At 49.4% G+C, this 16,458-nt stretch overlaps 1 protein-coding gene across 2 annotated transcripts in view; it reads right to left on the bottom strand.

The window, feature by feature from the left end:
* The window catches only part of ITPK1 (inositol-tetrakisphosphate 1-kinase), a gene marked incomplete at its 5' end in the record, with an annotated part of 213,616 nt that overhangs the window by 157,204 nt on the left and 39,954 nt on the right, over positions 1 to 16,458 (bottom strand). The window contains one exon of one of the 2 annotated variants that reach the window (XM_082384548.1): positions 3,685 to 3,908. The exons of the other annotated variant lie outside the window; for it this stretch is intronic. Within the exon in view, the coding sequence (XP_082240674.1) occupies positions 3,685 to 3,779 (95 nt within the window). Of the gene's footprint in view, positions 1 to 3,684; positions 3,909 to 16,458 lie in introns of those variants that run through there. 2 annotated transcript variants of the gene reach the window in all.

Below are 16,458 nucleotides of genomic sequence, written 5' to 3'. Positions count from 1 at the left end.
AAGGGAACCAGGTCAGCCAGGCTTTCCACACAGGGCACTGTGGAGAACTAAGAAAATTAAAAATTAAAAAATCACCCAACATGCACTTTCCTGGTGGCACAGTGGTTAAGAATCTGCCTGCCAATTCAGGGGACACGGGTTCGAGCCCTGGTCCAGGAGGATCCCGTATACCGCAGAGCAACTAAGCCCGTGCGCCACAACTGCTGAGCTCGTGTGCCACAACTACTGAAGCCCGCGGGCCTAGAGCCCCTGCTCCACAACAAGAGAAAGCCGCCACAATGAGACGCCCGTGCACAGCAACCAAGAGTAGCCCCCGCTCACCGCAACTAGAGAAAGCCCGCGCACAGCAGTGAAGGCCCAACACAGCCAAAAAAAAAAAATTACAAGACATTTCCAACTAACAGCTTTCCTTCTCTACTCCCCGCCTGAAGTTCCTTCTGAACTTCTCAAAAAGGCACAAAGGGAGGTGTGAGGGAGCTGCGAGGGTGCTCCAGTGTGAGGGGAAGGGGAAGGCAGGTAGGAGGGTAAGAGAACACCAGAGCCGTCCCCGTGGAGAAGGGAAGACATGCAGGAGAGGGGCGGGAACAAACAGTGCCACGAAAAACAAGCTGAGTCAAGGCCCATCTGTTGAGGAGCCAGAAGGCCCATCCCATCGAGATGCACCAGGGTCCGAAGGGTTGGCCCTCACGCCTGCTAAGGTGTCCCAGCGGGACCTGCTCCAACGGCCCACGGACGCCTGCAGCGGGTGATGCCCCTCAGAGAGCAGACATTACACCTGCTGAGGCCACAGCTCAGCCTTGCAAGGAAGTGTCTCCAAGACAAAACGGCAGCAGCTGGACCCCCGTGAAGATAATGAGGGGGGCCGCCCAACTGTCGGAGATGCCCAAGGAGAATGGACTTGCTTTCCGTATGGGTCTCAAGGTGCCCAGGTTGGACCCATTCTAGAAATTGAACAAAAGGAACAAAAGTATGGAGGCTGCTCCGTCTCATGTCATATCCCCGTCTGTAAAACAAAGGGGCTGGGGGGACTTCCCTGGCGGTCCAGTGGTTAAGACTCGGCGCTTCCATTGCAGGGGGCATGGGTTTGATCCCTGATTGGGGAACTAAGATCCCGCAAGCCGGGCGGTGCGGCCAAGAAAAACAGGGGCATGGGAGCGGTGGGGGTCAGGGCGGGGGGGGGGCTGGTGAGATGATCTCCCACATCCCTTCCTGCTCTAAGGTTTTTACAAGGCCTGACTGACGTTCGACTAAACAAACAACTCACCCCGATCCACTCAGGTCATCCTCTCTGCCACTGACACTGCCCCAAACATTCGGAGCAGAGCCTCAAGCCATTTTCAAACATCTCTGGACTTCTTAACTATGGAACTCACAGACAATTCATCACCCATCCAAATGGGAGCGCTGCACCCACGGATTGTGAAAGTCAAAAACATGACAATGTCCATCTACACCCCCTTCTCGGCCACTGAAACTTGCACCAGCATTCACATCAAACTCGAGAGCAGCAAAGGACTCTGGCCACTCTCGAGGGTGGGAGTGTTTTGCACCCAGTACAGAAATGCGGCCACCAGGGGGCGCTGCCCTGAGAGTAATAAAGGAGAGAAGAAACAGAAAAATTCTTTTTGGTGTTTTCTTTTCCTTCCTAAGCTTAAGTGACAAAATATCTAAAGCATCCCTGATGAAAACACAAAGTGGGTTTCCTGAGGTTCTAGAATGACCCAGATGTTTCCCTTCCTCTCTTTGAAGCCCATTTGGCCAGAAGAACGCAACTAGACTCTGAACACAATAACCCCTTCAGAGAAATCAACACTCTGTGCTGGATTTCCCCCAGAATGGTTGACATCACAGCTTGCCCTGAAGCCCCCTCTTTAAAGACAGGAGGGTCCACGGGGAGGGAAAGCCAATCGGCAAGCCCAGCCTGAGGACCCAGCCACAAGTCTCGGCTGGAACTGTTTTGCGAGAGCCTCCTAATTACCAAGCAAAACATACCAACCAGATGACAAGCCTCATGCTTTAGCTGCAGACACAGGATGACACAAATACAGAGGGACCTCAGGAAAAAGGGTGCAAGGTATCAGTGGGGATTTCCCAAGTCTTAAATGACTGCAGGGGGAGCTCGGGCACCTACCATAACAGCAGCACCAGACTTCGAGACCACGTCAAAGGGGCTTCTCCACATTTCTTCAGTGTCTAGGGCACATTTTCCACAAGTGTGCATATCTGCGGTGCAATGTTCAAGTGCCCCTTTTTAACGCTGCAAAAGTCTTCAGACCCACTTTCAAAGCTCTGGCTGCAAGTTCCTCCTGGTTTCCTTGTGAATTCCCCGGCCACTCGGCATGCCCTACTGACCACGAAAAGCTTGCTTTCTCCTGGCGAAGCCAGCATGAGAGAAGGCAGCCAACTCCATCCCCAGACCAAGGGATGCAGAGCCAGGAGCTGTTTTATACAAGGTGCGCCCCTCTGGCTGTGGGGAGAAGAGCTCCTGGCGGGCTGGAACAAGGCAAAGGAGCAACAGGCCCGGGGGACAGGCATGAGGGGCACAGAGGTACTGCCAGGCCAGCCTGCGCAGGCCAGCTCAGACTGGCCACTTGCTCCGCGCACCAGGAGATAAGGAAACCCAATTGTTCAATTCATCATTATGTTTAGTGACCCAACAGGGACAAAAATGCAAGTGGGACCCATTTTCGAGAATCAAATCTACCAAGTGGAGACACTGCATAACAAAAGGGTTTTCCACCTAGAGTTTGCAAAAGGCGTGAGGAGCTTGATTCTCTCAGGCTTTCACTGAGAACAGGATTTAACTAACAGCTTCTCAGAGGCAAAGCCACCGTGGTGGAACAAGGTGAGGCATACCTGACCCAAGACTGGAGGCATCTGTAATGGACTAAGAATGTGATCTTAGTAAAACACCCGGAGTCTCCCCCACTGTGACCAGCATGGGGAGGTGGGGCGGGGGGGTGGAGCCCAGAGGGACTAAAGCCATTCTACACCGCAAGCATCTACCCAGCACCTCCTCTGCACCAGCCACTCCGTAGCTGTGGGACCCCGGGCCGGGTACCTCATTTCTCTGCGGATGGATTCCCCTTCTTAGACATGTGGCCCTGAATCACCAACCCAGCCAATTCCCAAGGCTGGTGCGAGGCTCTAATGAGACAGCAAATCACATACATGCCAAGTATTGCTACTCGCTTCAAAGAGGCTTAATCCAGTGACATGCAATGACAGCTTCTTGCAAAGAGAGCTGCACCGGCGGGGCACATAGTAGGTGGTCCGCAAACATACAAACATTGGTGCCCTTCTCCATGAAGGGAAGCGGACGAGAGAAGAAAAACACTCCAGTTCAAAAGTAACCTCCAGCCACAGGCAGACAGCGTGGATACCCCGATTTCCCAGTTCCCTCTGCCACCTTTAGCAGCGTTCCCACCGTGCCCTGGGGAGCCAGGGGTCTCCCCACCCGGGGTCCCAGTGCACCTGAGAGCCCCGGTCCGTGCCACACCGCCCATACTGGCCACTGCTTCTCTCGAACACAGCCGGCGGCCACCACCACCACCTGGCTACTCGGACTCAGTGTCCCCGCGCACCGCTCCTTTCCGTTTCGCTCTAACCTCCCAAAACAGCCGCTGAGGCTAAACTGGGCTCAGGCCGGGGGTCCCCGGACGCCGGAGCCCCGTCCCTCCATACCTGCACAGCTCGGCGAAGGCCTGGAAATTCAGCTTCTTGATTTTCTTCTCGCTCAGCCAGTAGCCAACTCTCTTCCCTTTCAGAAAGGTCTGCATCTTCCTTTTCGGGCGGGGAGCTGGGGTCCGGAGGAAATCGCCCACAGGCCGAGTCTGGCGGCCCGGCGCGCGCCGCGAGCTTGCGGGCACCTCCTCCCGGCGGCGGGGACGCGGAACGGGGCTCCGGGCGCGCAGTCCTGCCGGGAGGGGCGGGCCGGGGCGGGGCGGGCGCCCAGGCGGAGGGAGCGGCGCTCAGCGCAGCATTCCACTGGCTGCCGCCGCGTCGGGGCCGCCTGCGCCGCCGCCGCCCACGCCCCCGCCGCCCGCCGGGCTCCCGGCGCGCAAGTTCGCGAGCGCCAGGCCGGGCCGGGAAGGAGAGGAGGGAGGCCCTCCCTCGCCGGCGCCGCCCAGCCCACCGCCCTCCCGGCGCTCGGGACTGAGCAACACGCCCTCCAGCGGCGGCCACGGCGGATCGCCCCCGCGCTCGGGCTGCGCGCCGCCCCCGAGTTCCTCCTCCTCGCCCTCCCTCTCGCTCTCGCCCGCGGTCCCCACTCCGAGTCCCCGGCGGCGCGTTCGGCCCATCCGACCCGGGCGCGTGCCCGTCCCGGCGCGCTCGGACCCCGGCGTGGCGCACGCAGCCGCCCGCTCCCCCCGCCCAGCCGTCCTCACCCGCCGCCGCCGCCACTTCCTCCTCGTCCCCGGCCTCGGCCTAGCCCGTAGCCCGCCGCCGCCGCCGTGCTGACCCGGCCGGGCGGCCCGCTGGACCCCGCCGGGGCGGAGGAAGCGCGGCCGCGCCGGCCGCTAGGGGGCAGCACCGCCCGCCGCCTCTTAAAGGCGCCGCGCCTTCCCCCGCCTGGTCCTTTGGTGCGTGTTTGTGTCGAGGCTCTGGCTGTTGAGCTTGGGGACTGAGGGCGCGGGACTGAATTTAGGGCAGCCCTTGCCAAGTGCTTTTACTTTTTAAAGGAACGAGAGGAGTCATGGTGTGGGCATTTTCTGCTTGTCCTTTGGGAGTGATTGAGCCACTGAGTTTCATTCATCAAAAGCATCTCTGTACCCCCAGCACTATTCAGTCCCAACTGCTGCAGAGGGCGCGGGAGGAGGGGGGCGGGGGGGCGCGGCGGATGCAGACACTCAATGAGATCATCTGTCTTCCCCGGAGGAGACAGACCCAGGCCCAGGATGGGGGCCCCTAGGGTGGGGACATGAACACCCAGGGGCCGTCTCAGGCTTAGGAAGTTAACCACCAGTCACACTCTGGGTCCCCTCCAACGGAGGGGGGCGAGGGGAGAGACTAGAAGTATCAAAGATCAGGGTGGGACACTCCCAGAAGACACTTTCCTTTCAGGGTGCAGGGCGGCCGCAGTCTCAGCGCTCTTGATTCATTAACCCCACCCTGCCTGCCCAAGCCCTGTGGGGCGGTAGGGGAGCATCCTGCCTTCAAAGAGTCTGGGAGAAGTGGGCATCTCTCCCCAGGCCCCGGCAGAGAAAATGAATTGGGGGGGTGGGAGGGGTCTCAGATTTTCAGGGAAGACATTTAAGCTGACCTTAGAAAATAAGGAGGATGTTGACGGGCCTGAGAAGGGGGAATAGCTTGAATAGAGGCAGGGAGAAATGGAAGAACAAAATTGTTAGGGGTGACAGACTATCCTTGACCAAACTGGAGCTCATTCTTTAAGGCCCAGCCCTAGGCGCCTGCCTTCTTCCCCTAATTACAGCTTCCCCCATCCTTCTTCCTGCAGGGCTTCCCAGTTGCAACCAGGTGAAGCTTGTCCACACCTGACTCTGGGAGTGAGCACACAGGTCCTCTGTGTCCACCTCTCAGCTAGCTCCACCCTTCACCCATCTCCCCCCCCCCTTGCACCCCTGCTGGGTGACCTTGCAGTCCACTTACCCTCTCTGGGCCTCAGGTCCTCCCTCTTACCTTAGGAGGTAAGCCCTGCCTCATGAGAGCACTTCAGGCTGCAAAAGACCAGTGGCTATGAGGTCTAAAATGTATGGTGTTATGAGGGGGCGTGGTGCAGAGTGGGGACAGAAGGAGAGGAGAGATGTCTCTCATTGAAATGGGAAGAACAGTCTTTGGCTTTAGAAAGACCTGGCTTGGGGGGGTCCTAGTTCAGTTCCTCCCAGCTTGGACAAGTCACTTAAGTTCTGCCTCTGAGCTCTGGGTGGAGAAAGTAATGCTTGCCTTAAAGGATTATGGTGAATCTGAGAAATATTTGGGGAGGATTAAGACAGGGTATTCGACTGGTCCTCAGCAGGTCATCAGAAATGGGGCTTGTTACTGTCTCACCCAAGGACTCTTCTTTTTAAACTGAAGTATAATTGACTTGCAATATTATATTAGCTTCAGGTGTACAAGATAATGATTCAATACATTACGAATTGATCACCACGATAAGTCTAGTTACCATCTGTCACCATACAAAGTGATTACAATATGATTGACTATATTATTGACTATATTCCCTGTGCTGTTATTTATTTTAGAGCTGGAAGTTTGTCCCTCTTAATCTCCGTCACCTATTTTGCCCATTCCCCGCCCCCTCCCTGCAACCACAACTTTGTTCTCTGTATCTATTAGTCTGTTTCCATTTTATTATGTTTGTTCATTTGTTTTGTTTTCTTAGATTCAACATATAAGTAAAATCATATGGTGTTTGCCTTTCTCTGTCTGACTTATTTCACTTACATAATAACCTCTAGGTTCATCCATGTTGTAACAAACAGATTCTTCTTTATGGCTGAGTAATATTCGTGTGTGTGTGTGTGTGTGTGTGTGTGTGTGTACCACATCTTTATCCATTCATCTATGAATGGACACTTAAGTTGCTTCTATACAAGGATTCTTTTTTTTTAATTTTTATTTTATATTAGAGTATAATGGATTTATAATATTGTGTTAGTATCAGGTGTACAGCAAAGTGATTCATTTATACTATACATATATGCATTCTTTTTCAGATTCTTTTCCCATATAGGTTATTACAGAATATTGAGTAGAGTTCCCTGTGTTATACAGTAGGTCCTTGCTGATTATCTATTTTTATATATAGTAGTGTGTATATGTAAGGATTCTTAACTTGAGGCCCAATTAAGTCCCCTCCTTACCCCACCCCAGGACTTCAGGAACCCCTGCAGCTGCCAGAAATTATATGTATAATGACCATAGCTTTCAACAAACTCTCAGAGTCTGAGTCACTGATTACTCCAACTTCCTGTCTTAGCAATGAAGCAATGGACCCAGAGAGGGAAAAGGATTTGCCCAAGATCACAGAGCAGAAAAGAGGGAAAGCTAGAACCAGCATCCCAAGGTCAAGAGGCCCCTCACCCCCATGGCTTACCATCATTCTGGAGATGGGAGGGATGTGAGAGGAGAGGGACAGGTTCTGAGGGCCAGGACCCCTGCCCAGGTCAAATCAGGATCCTCTTATGCATTGATAAGACCAGGGACCTACCCACACTTCTCTGGAACCCTGGGCAGTTCATGGCCTCAAACCTCCTCTCCATTGAGAATGGGAAACTATACATTTTTACTTCTGTTTTAAGTTGTTGGTCATCCCCCAGGGAGCTCCAGGGCTAGAACCACCCTTCAGAGCTGTCCCACCTTGACCGAGGGAGTGGGCCTTTCTGCCTGCCCCATCCCTGCTCAATCAACCAGACTTTGAATATGGGCTGACCTAAGGAAGGGGCACAATCTGGGGCCATATATTTCTCAGATTCACCACTTCCTCCTTTCTTTGAGTGCCACAGAGCCCATCAACCCTTCCCCACAACACTTGCCCACTTCTCTGTGCCCACTAGTTCAGCTAGTCTGTTCTCCACCCTTCAGCCAGAGCAGTCTTCAGAATGTAAGTCAGATTTGATCAGTCCAGCCAGACTGCACCATTGCCCTCCCCGCACGCCACACTGCTGAAGTGGCTTTCTACTGTACTTGGGGTAAAACCAAAACTCCCTGATAACGTCAAGGCCTCCCACCCTCATCTCCCACCACCTTCCTCTCACCCTGCCGCCTCCATCCTGGCCTCTTGTGGTCCTTGCTATCCCTAGAGCCTTTAGTATGCAGCCCTTTTTTTTCTGGAATGTTCTTCCCTCTCTTTGCTTATTAACTCATCCACCAGCTCTTAGCCCAGGTGTCCCTTCCTGGCATCTCAGCCATCTAGCTCTCTGCACCTCCAGTGAGGATGGTCAGCCCACTTGCCCCTTTGAGTGGTGTACTTGACTAATGTTTGTCTCACCACTAGACTGTAAGCCCCTTGAGGACAGGGACTGTGCTTTTCTCTGCTCACCAATTTTCCCATAACACAACAGTAGATAATACTTGGGACTTCCCTGGTGGCGCAGTGGTTAAGAATCCACCTGCCAATGCAGGGGACACGGGTTTGATCCTTGCTCCGGGAAGATCCCACAGGCCACAGAGCAACTAAGCCCGTGGGCCACAACTACTGAGCCCGCGTGCCACAGCTACTGAAGCCCATGCCCCTAGAGCCCGTGCTCCGCAACAAGAGAAGCCACCACAGTGAGAAGCCCGCGCACCGCAACAAAGAGAAGCCCCTGCTCACCGCAACTAGAGAAAGCCCGTGCCCAGCAAGGAAGACCCAACGCAGCCAAAAATTTTTTAATTAATTAATTAATAATTTTTTTAAAAACAGTAGATAATACTGGCTGGGCGCTATCTGGATTCTAGAGGAAGCCAAACTGCCTCTAACAGTTCCCTACCCTCAGAAGTGCTCATTAAAAGTGACTGATTAAATGAACCTCAGGTAAGTCCCTCCAGGTGGTCCCTGACCTCTCTGAGGTGGGAGACTCCAGAAGGGGAGTCTGGAGACATCTACATTCCCTTTGGGAGGCAGATGAACCATTAAGGGATTAAATGGGGTAGTGTGTGTGTCCATGGCCTAGGGCCATCTGGGAGAGGATTCCGGAGCGGGAGTGGGGAGAGGAACAGTAAAGAGAGGGCCTTGGGGAGGAAGGGAACCTCCTACTTGGGAAGTAGGGAAGGCCTCCTAACCCCAATCCTTCCCCTGGGGGAGGAGGCTTTGGGAGGTGAGACAATGTAGTGATTGAGAATTTAGACCTAGGGTTCAGCCGATAGACCAGAATTCTAGCTGTGTGACCTTATGCAAGCTTCTTAACCTCTCTGAGCCTTGCCTCATCTGAGAACCATAAGATGGTGTCCATTTGTAGGAGACTGGTTAAGTAAACCGATTCTGCAACAGTCTGACACAAAGTTAAATGTGCTAGCTCAAGATAGCTAGACTGGCATGAACATTTATTATCTGTGTGACCAGGGGCAAGTTAATACATCTGTCTAAACCTCAGTTTGATCATGTATTATGTGGGAGTGATTATCAAATGTAGCTCACAAGGTTAGCGAGAAGTTTGAATGAGTCTAAATTCATAAAGGACTGTATCAGACACGCCTTATGAGTGTTAGCCAGCATCCTCCATAAGTGGACCCCTACGGCCATTTAAACAATCAAATAGGATAATATCTGTTCATTCACTCAATCAGTAAATATTTCTTAAGTATCTGCTATGTGCCAGGAACTATTCTAGGCACTAGGGCTACTGCAGTGATGAAAACAGTGCAAAAATAGGAGGCAGATGGACCTTCCCCCCCAGCCCCCCTGTCCTTGTGGAGCTTATATTCTCATAAATGACCTAGTATATTAGTAAGTGATACATGTTACAAAAAAATAATAAAGCGTACAAGGAAGATGGGAAATGGCGGATCGCCATCTTAATCCAGTAGTCAGGGTAAATCCCACTGGAAGGTGACATTTAGCCAAAATACAACAAAGGTGAGCAAGCAAGTCATGCAGATATCTGGGGTAAGAGCTCTCAGGCAGAGGAAGAGCAAATGCTCTAAGATAGCCTTGGTGTTGGCAAGGGGCAGTCAGGAGGCTAGACGGGCTGCAGCAGAATGAGCAACGGAGGAGGAATAGGAGGTGAGTCCACAGAGGGACCACACACGGCTCCTGGGCCACTGCAAGGACGTTGCCTTTTACTCTGAGCAAGACAGGATTCCTTGGAGGAATACAGGACCTCGTCTTGTTTAACCAGGATCACTCTGCTACTGTGTGGAGGAGAGACTGGGCGGGGGAGCAAGGATGGAGGAGAGAGGGACCAGTTAGTGTTCTCTTGCAATAATCTAGGTAATGAATGATGGTGGCTCAGACCCAGGTAGCAGCGAAGATGGTGAGAATTGGTCAGATATTGACTCAGTGGGATTTGTTGGTGGGTGGGATATAGGGTTTGAGAGCAAGAGAAAACTCATGGATGTCTGAGGTTTAGAGTCCGAGCAATTGGAAAAATGGAGTTGAAATGGGGAAGACGGCAGGAGGTGAAGGGTTAGGGGCTTAAGTCAGGAGTTCTGTTTTAGACAGTTTCGGTTTGAGACATCGGTCAAACATCTGATGGAGATGTCAAGCAAGCAATTTGATAAGAAATCTGGAGTTCAAGGGCATGACTCAGGCTAGAGATATAAAATCGGGAGTTGTCAGTATAGGGGTGGTATAAAGCCTGGATGAGATCACCGAGGGTGTGAGTGTAGACAGAGAAAAGTTCAAGGACAAGGCCAGGGACATTACAATATTCAGAGGTCAGGGAGGAGAGGAGGAGACAACAAAAGCGCTGAAGAGATAGGAGGAAACCCAGGAGAGTACTAGCCCCGGAAGCCTCGTGCAGGATGCCTGCCTGGGGGACAGAGCAATCAGCTGGTGGCATAACGGGACTACTGACAGGTGGCCTTGGATCTGAACACAGGGAGATCATCGGTGGCCTTCATAAGAGCAAATATGGAAGACTGTCTCATATGTGTTAAATCAAAACACCCAGGTGTAATACAGTGTGGATGGTAGGCTGCCACTGAGTAAAAAACTTAGGGGACCACATATCCGTGTATATATTTGCGTGGACAGAGAATATCTGTTTTCTGAAAAGATACACAAAAAACAGTGGCTGCTTTTAGGGAGAGGAACTTGGAAAAGGAGGTTCCTGCAGTGAGAAGAATCATATTTCATCGCATATTTGTTAAGTGATTAAAATATTTTTCATCAAATTTATATCGCTTTTTCAACTAAACATAGCTATAAAAAGGAAAAACACATGAATATTATGAAATGAGAAATATATATAAAATGCTGACCTATAACAGAAGCCCAGTAAATGTCCATTTCCTGTTGAAAGGTTTGTTTACAGAAAGGGAAACTTCCAAGGCAGTCCTGTGGGTTGGCTTGTCTTCACCAAGATGAAAATGAATCGGAATTTTTTGCCAGTATGCATCTTTTGAAAATAACATTTTCCAATAATTAGTGTTATCATACTTTAAAACATGAAAAACAAAAAAATAAATCAAAACTAAACAAAAACAGGAAAAACAATTCCTTAATGACATCTAAAACTTGATCCATATTTAAGTATCCCTCTTTGCCTCTACGAGTTTTTTTATGACTGGTTTGTCCAAACCAGGATCCAGACCAAGGCCTTGCGTTGTCTTTGGTTGTGATGTCTCTTGAGCTCTTCTGACCTCAACCAACTCCCCTCGTGAAAGACACTGCGTTGATTGTCCTACAGAAGGACCAACCTTCTGGGATTGTTCGGCGTCTTCTTCGTGGTACCGTTTAGCTTGTCCGTCTATCTCTCCATTTCTTGGAAACTAGAAGTTAGATCTAAAATCTTGATTAGATTCAAGTTAAAAGCTTTTGGCTGAAATACGTTATAGATGGTGTTATGTTTACCAGAAAATGCATAAGGTCCTCTTGTGCTGAGATGCTTACATATGTTTCCACCCACATAACCACAGCCCAAATCAAGACTGAGAACATTCCTAGCTCCCCAACGGGCTCCCTCGCATGCCCCCTCCCAGATAACAGCCCCCACACAAAGGAAACCTCTATTCTGACTTTCTTCACACAGATGAGTTTGGCCTGCTTCAGTACTCCATATAAGTAACATCTTATAACATGAACTCTTTCACTCAACATTATCTGTGATATGCACACATATTTTTGTGGGTATCAAGGTTTTTCCCCTGTTATTGTCTTATTTCATTAGATGAATATGCCACAATTTTGTTGTCCATTCCCTTGCTGATAGACTTCCTAATGGTTTTAACACCAATAGATAATTTTGCCAGAATTGTTGATTTCCTTGAAGATTGCAGAACTGATCAGACTCTAAATCAGCTGTCACTGTCAGAAAAAAGTGGCATAGGAGAGATTTAAACTGACATTGCAGGTCTAGTGGGAGAGAGATGATTCAATTCAAGAGATGTTCATTTAGAGTATACACAGCTACTGAGACCACGAACCTGGTCTTCAAAGAACTCTTCAGTACATTGCTTTACAGACTTCTACAGCCACCTGCAAAGAACAGTGTGTTCTCCCCATCTTGATACTGAATGAGGACCCTGATGGACAAAGTGCCCAGCTGAAGGCCACACAGTGATGGCAGAGTGGGACCTGCCGCCTCCTGCTGGGTTTTCCCCACCATTCCCTGTTGCTGTGGGAAGAAGCAGAGAGGTCTAGGACAGGAACCCTCTTCTCAAGACCGCTGGTGGAAAGAAGGAAGGAAACACTCAGAGAAACAAGGAAGTGCAATCGAGTTTTGCAATGAGGCTGGCTGCAGCAACGTGCCCTTTGTACAGGCCAATAAACCGAGGCAGAGGGAGAAAGCCAGCAGCATCCAGTTCTGCCTGTGACCTGAGCAAGGCCAAGTTCCAAGGATTGCGAGGCCAAAGTCTCCTTGGGCGATGCCAGCTCTCTGCTCACACCATTATATTCATGCCCAAAGCCAAAGTGGTGAAAAAGCAGGGACCAGGCCTGTGCATGGGGATTTGTCTCCATGATGCCCCCCTTCTATGACATCTGTTCTCCTTCCACGGCCTGGGAAACATCCCTCTCAAAGCCATCAGTAACCTCCATGCCAAACTTTAGCGACATTCCTTTAGTCCTCTGTGGCACTTAGAAAACACAGCTATTGACTAACTATATTAAGCAATGCCACCCGCAGCCCACCCCTGGCAGCCCCGCGAGCCCCAGTGACATCCACCCTCTGGGGTCATGGGGAAAGAGGCCCCTGGTGGCCTCTCGGGTCCTAAATTGCTTTTCCTGGCACCGTCCTGCCCTCTGCGCTCTGCCAGAGGACTGCAAAGGGACCTCACTTTACGAGAACCCAAGATTTAAAAGGAAAAGTATAAACAAGCTCACAACCCATGTGCCTCAGCAGTTGACGCTTTCCCAGGCCAACCTTGGGTCTAGAACATGAGTCCATCTACAGCAGCAAGTCTCAAACACCACTTCCAAGCACACATCAATTGCAGAAAGGGAAGCATACACACACGACCCAAGAGCTGTGTGCTTCTTCAACTCCAATGAGCACACGATCACCTGGATTTTGTTCAAGTGCATGTTCTGATTCACTGGGCCTGGGGCAGGGCCTAAGACCCTGCATTTCCAGCCAGCAATGCTGTTGCTGCTGGTGTACGTGCCACTCTGAGCAGCAAGACACTAGAAACTGTAGTGAAACACAGACGGCTGTACTTAGAATCACTGAAGAGATTTTTAACAATAAATACCTCTGCCTGCGCCCCACCCCAGACCAATGGATCAGAATTCTTGATGAGGGGAAGGGAACATGGAGAGAAAGTGAGACTCAAAAATAAATGAGTGGCACCTAGCATGGACCATGATGATAGTGTACAGTGAAACGAAGAGTATAATTTTAAAACCCTGTGCCTCTAAGACCAGCATAAAGAAATGCCAGAAATTAGAGTCAGAGAGAGAGAGAGAGAAAGAGAGAAAAGAGTCTTCCCCAAGATATTTGGATGCGCATGGGGATTGAGCACTATACCAAGATACAGAAAGAAATGAATCACAAAATTATCATCATCATTTATAATCAGGTACCCAATATTCTTTACAGTTTAAAAGAATAATAGCTACTATGCATACATTTATGAGGGTCCTACAGTGTGCATGCAGGAGCACTGTCAGTCCTCGTAACAGCCCTACGCTGGGTTCACACTTGTTTCCTCCCATTTTACACCCGAGGAAGCTGAGGGGCAGAGAGATTAAGGAATTGCCCCAAGGTCGGTGTGACTGGTGAGGCTGGAGCTGAACTCGGCCTCATGCTGTAAACCCACCACTGGTTTTTGTACAGCCCATGAGCTGAGAATGGTTCTTCCATTTTTACATGGTTGGGGAAAAAAGTCCAAAGAAGAAGAATTCATGTCATGTGAAAATTACACAAAATTCCGATTTCAGCGTGTACAAATCCAGGTTTATTGGCACGCAGCCACACCCATTCCTTTCTGTCTTGTCCACGGCTGCTTTCCTGTAGCAACAGAGTTGAATGATTGTGACAGAGACCGTATGGCCAGCAAAGCTGAAAATGTTTACATCTGGCTTTTCCAGAAAAGCTTTGCTGACCCCTGCTCTGAATGGTTACCCCGTTTATAAATTCTCCACTTTTCTTTTTTTAATACTTAAATGAGCGCTGTTTTTATCCTAAAACTACTAAATTCGAGCATGTATAAAGTAGCTTTTATAGGGTCATATAACAAACTAATTGAGATTTCTGGAGGATGAATTCAAGCCCATGAATACAAACGTATTCAGTGCTCAGATGTGTGAGGCCATAAAAACATTTACAACAAAAGGAAATCTTATCCTTTCTCATATATGGATATGTAGCAACTGGAGGCTAGACCGGGCCTGGAAGAGGCAAGCAGCTGACTAAGAAAATCAAAATGACAAACTAAAGAGGGTGAAGTACCCGCCAAGTTATTTCCATGTGTTTGTAGGATATATGAAACATTCATTTAGCAAATATCTCTTGAGGCCAATTACATACTCTGGGGAGTCAGAAGAAAGAAACACAGACTTTGGCCTCAAGAAGCTCATGATCTAGTGGGAAAATCAGGCGAGTATGTACAGAGCTGTATGAGACCATGAGAAGAGGATATCCTGGCAGGCATCCTGGAGGAGGTGAGTCTAGAATGGTGAATTAGCAGGTACTACATAGAAGTGTGGCTGTAAGACCCTCAAGGGCAGGCTTTGTGTGTTTCTCAGCTCTGTATTCCAACTGCTCTGTTGCAGGGCTGTGCCTGGCACCTGAGAGGCATTTCTTAAATATTTTTAATTCATGAGAAGGTAAGGAGGGAAGATGAGAGAATCACAGTGTAGGTCTCTGGGAGATAACCTTGGGTAGATTCTGGATTCTGCCTGGCTACCTGGGAAGACGGGGAGGATTCTGGAAGACTTTTCAGCTTTGTTTTGTTTTAACGATAAAATGAATATACATTTATTAAAGGACATTTGGAAAAATGAAACTATGGAAGAAAAAATTACCTAACAATCAGGATTAGCATTTATTTCCTTCCAGTGTCTTTTCTCTCAATAGGTAACAAGTTTTTATTTTAATTTCGTGTCCTGCTTTTGCCTCTCTCATTGTCAGACTTTAAGCATCCTCTATGTTGTTAACAGCCTTAAGAATCATTGGTTTTAATGACTGCCTAGTTGTCTGGTGACTAGACCATCAACTCATGTAACTAATCCCCTGATATTGGACCTGAGTTATTCTCTGGTTTTCAATCTTATTGTGAGGATTCAGCAATTCCCTTACGTACAGCACTGCCATGAACATGTTAGCAATTATTATAGATAGTTCTGGATGAATGTCTTTATCCCTAAAGCTTACTTATGATTTTGTCCTTGGAAATGAGGGGAATAATGGGTTCAAACTCCTTCAGTATCAAAAAGTCAAAAGTATTTCCCAAAGGCTGAAACTGACTTCAAACTTCCTGGGCAGCTTTTTAAATGGTGATACCTACTCAGAAGCAGCCTTCTCAGTTTTTCAGCTGTTTTTAGTGCAAAGGGACTGAGTTTTCATATGTAAATGACATCAGGTACTAAGTCTCTGAGTTACCTGCACGAAGTCCTTCTTTGACAGGTGCTGACTCCCTTTTAAGACACCAGTCAGACCCCAGTTGTTTACCGTATTTACGTGCAGCCCCCAAATGTTGCCGGATCAAGCAAATAAAAATATTGGAGGTCAGTTACATTGGAATCTCGGATAAACAATGAATAATTTTTTGGTATAAGTATGTCCCAAATGGGCTGTGAGGTACACTTATACTTTAAAAAAGTATTTGTTGTTGAGATTCAAATTTAACTAGGCCTCCTGTATTTTACCCAGGTGTATCTAACCCCACCCATGAAGAGCCCATCCAAACTTTGAAGCCCCCTCATTGTGAATGTGACCTTCATCTGCCCCCCGGGGTTAGTTCCTTCTGTTCTCCTGGGAGTGGGACTATCCATGTTGATTGGATGCCAAGGGTCCTATCCCCGATGTCATATTAAGAAAACTGGGCATGGCCTAGAGGAGCTGGCTTTGTTTGTTTTGTTGGGTAAAGATTTTGCCTGCTTATATTAGTGGGTAAATGTTTGTTTTCTTTTGGGAGAGCCAGAAATATCCAGGCAGGCCTGGCCCCAGAAGGCTTGATGGAATAGGTCAGAGCAGCTTCTTCCATGGTGTCCTTGAGGAAAGTCCCTCATGGATTTTCAAGGCCAGTGGAAAGAGAAAAGAGCATTTTAGCCTTAAGAAGCAGACAGTCGGGGGCCGAGGGATGGGGGGTGGTCAAGCTTAAAGAGATGTCAGGGACCATCTCCCCAACATGTTGGTGTGAAAGGACTCTAAAAGCCTGCTGGGGGCTTCCCTGGTGGCGCAGTGGTTAAGA

This window comes from Balaenoptera borealis (genome assembly GCF_965194805.1).
Source record: "Balaenoptera borealis genome assembly, chromosome: 3".
Lineage (NCBI taxonomy): Eukaryota > Metazoa > Chordata > Mammalia > Artiodactyla > Balaenopteridae > Balaenoptera > Balaenoptera borealis.
This window is presented reverse-complemented; position numbering and strand designations above follow the sequence as displayed.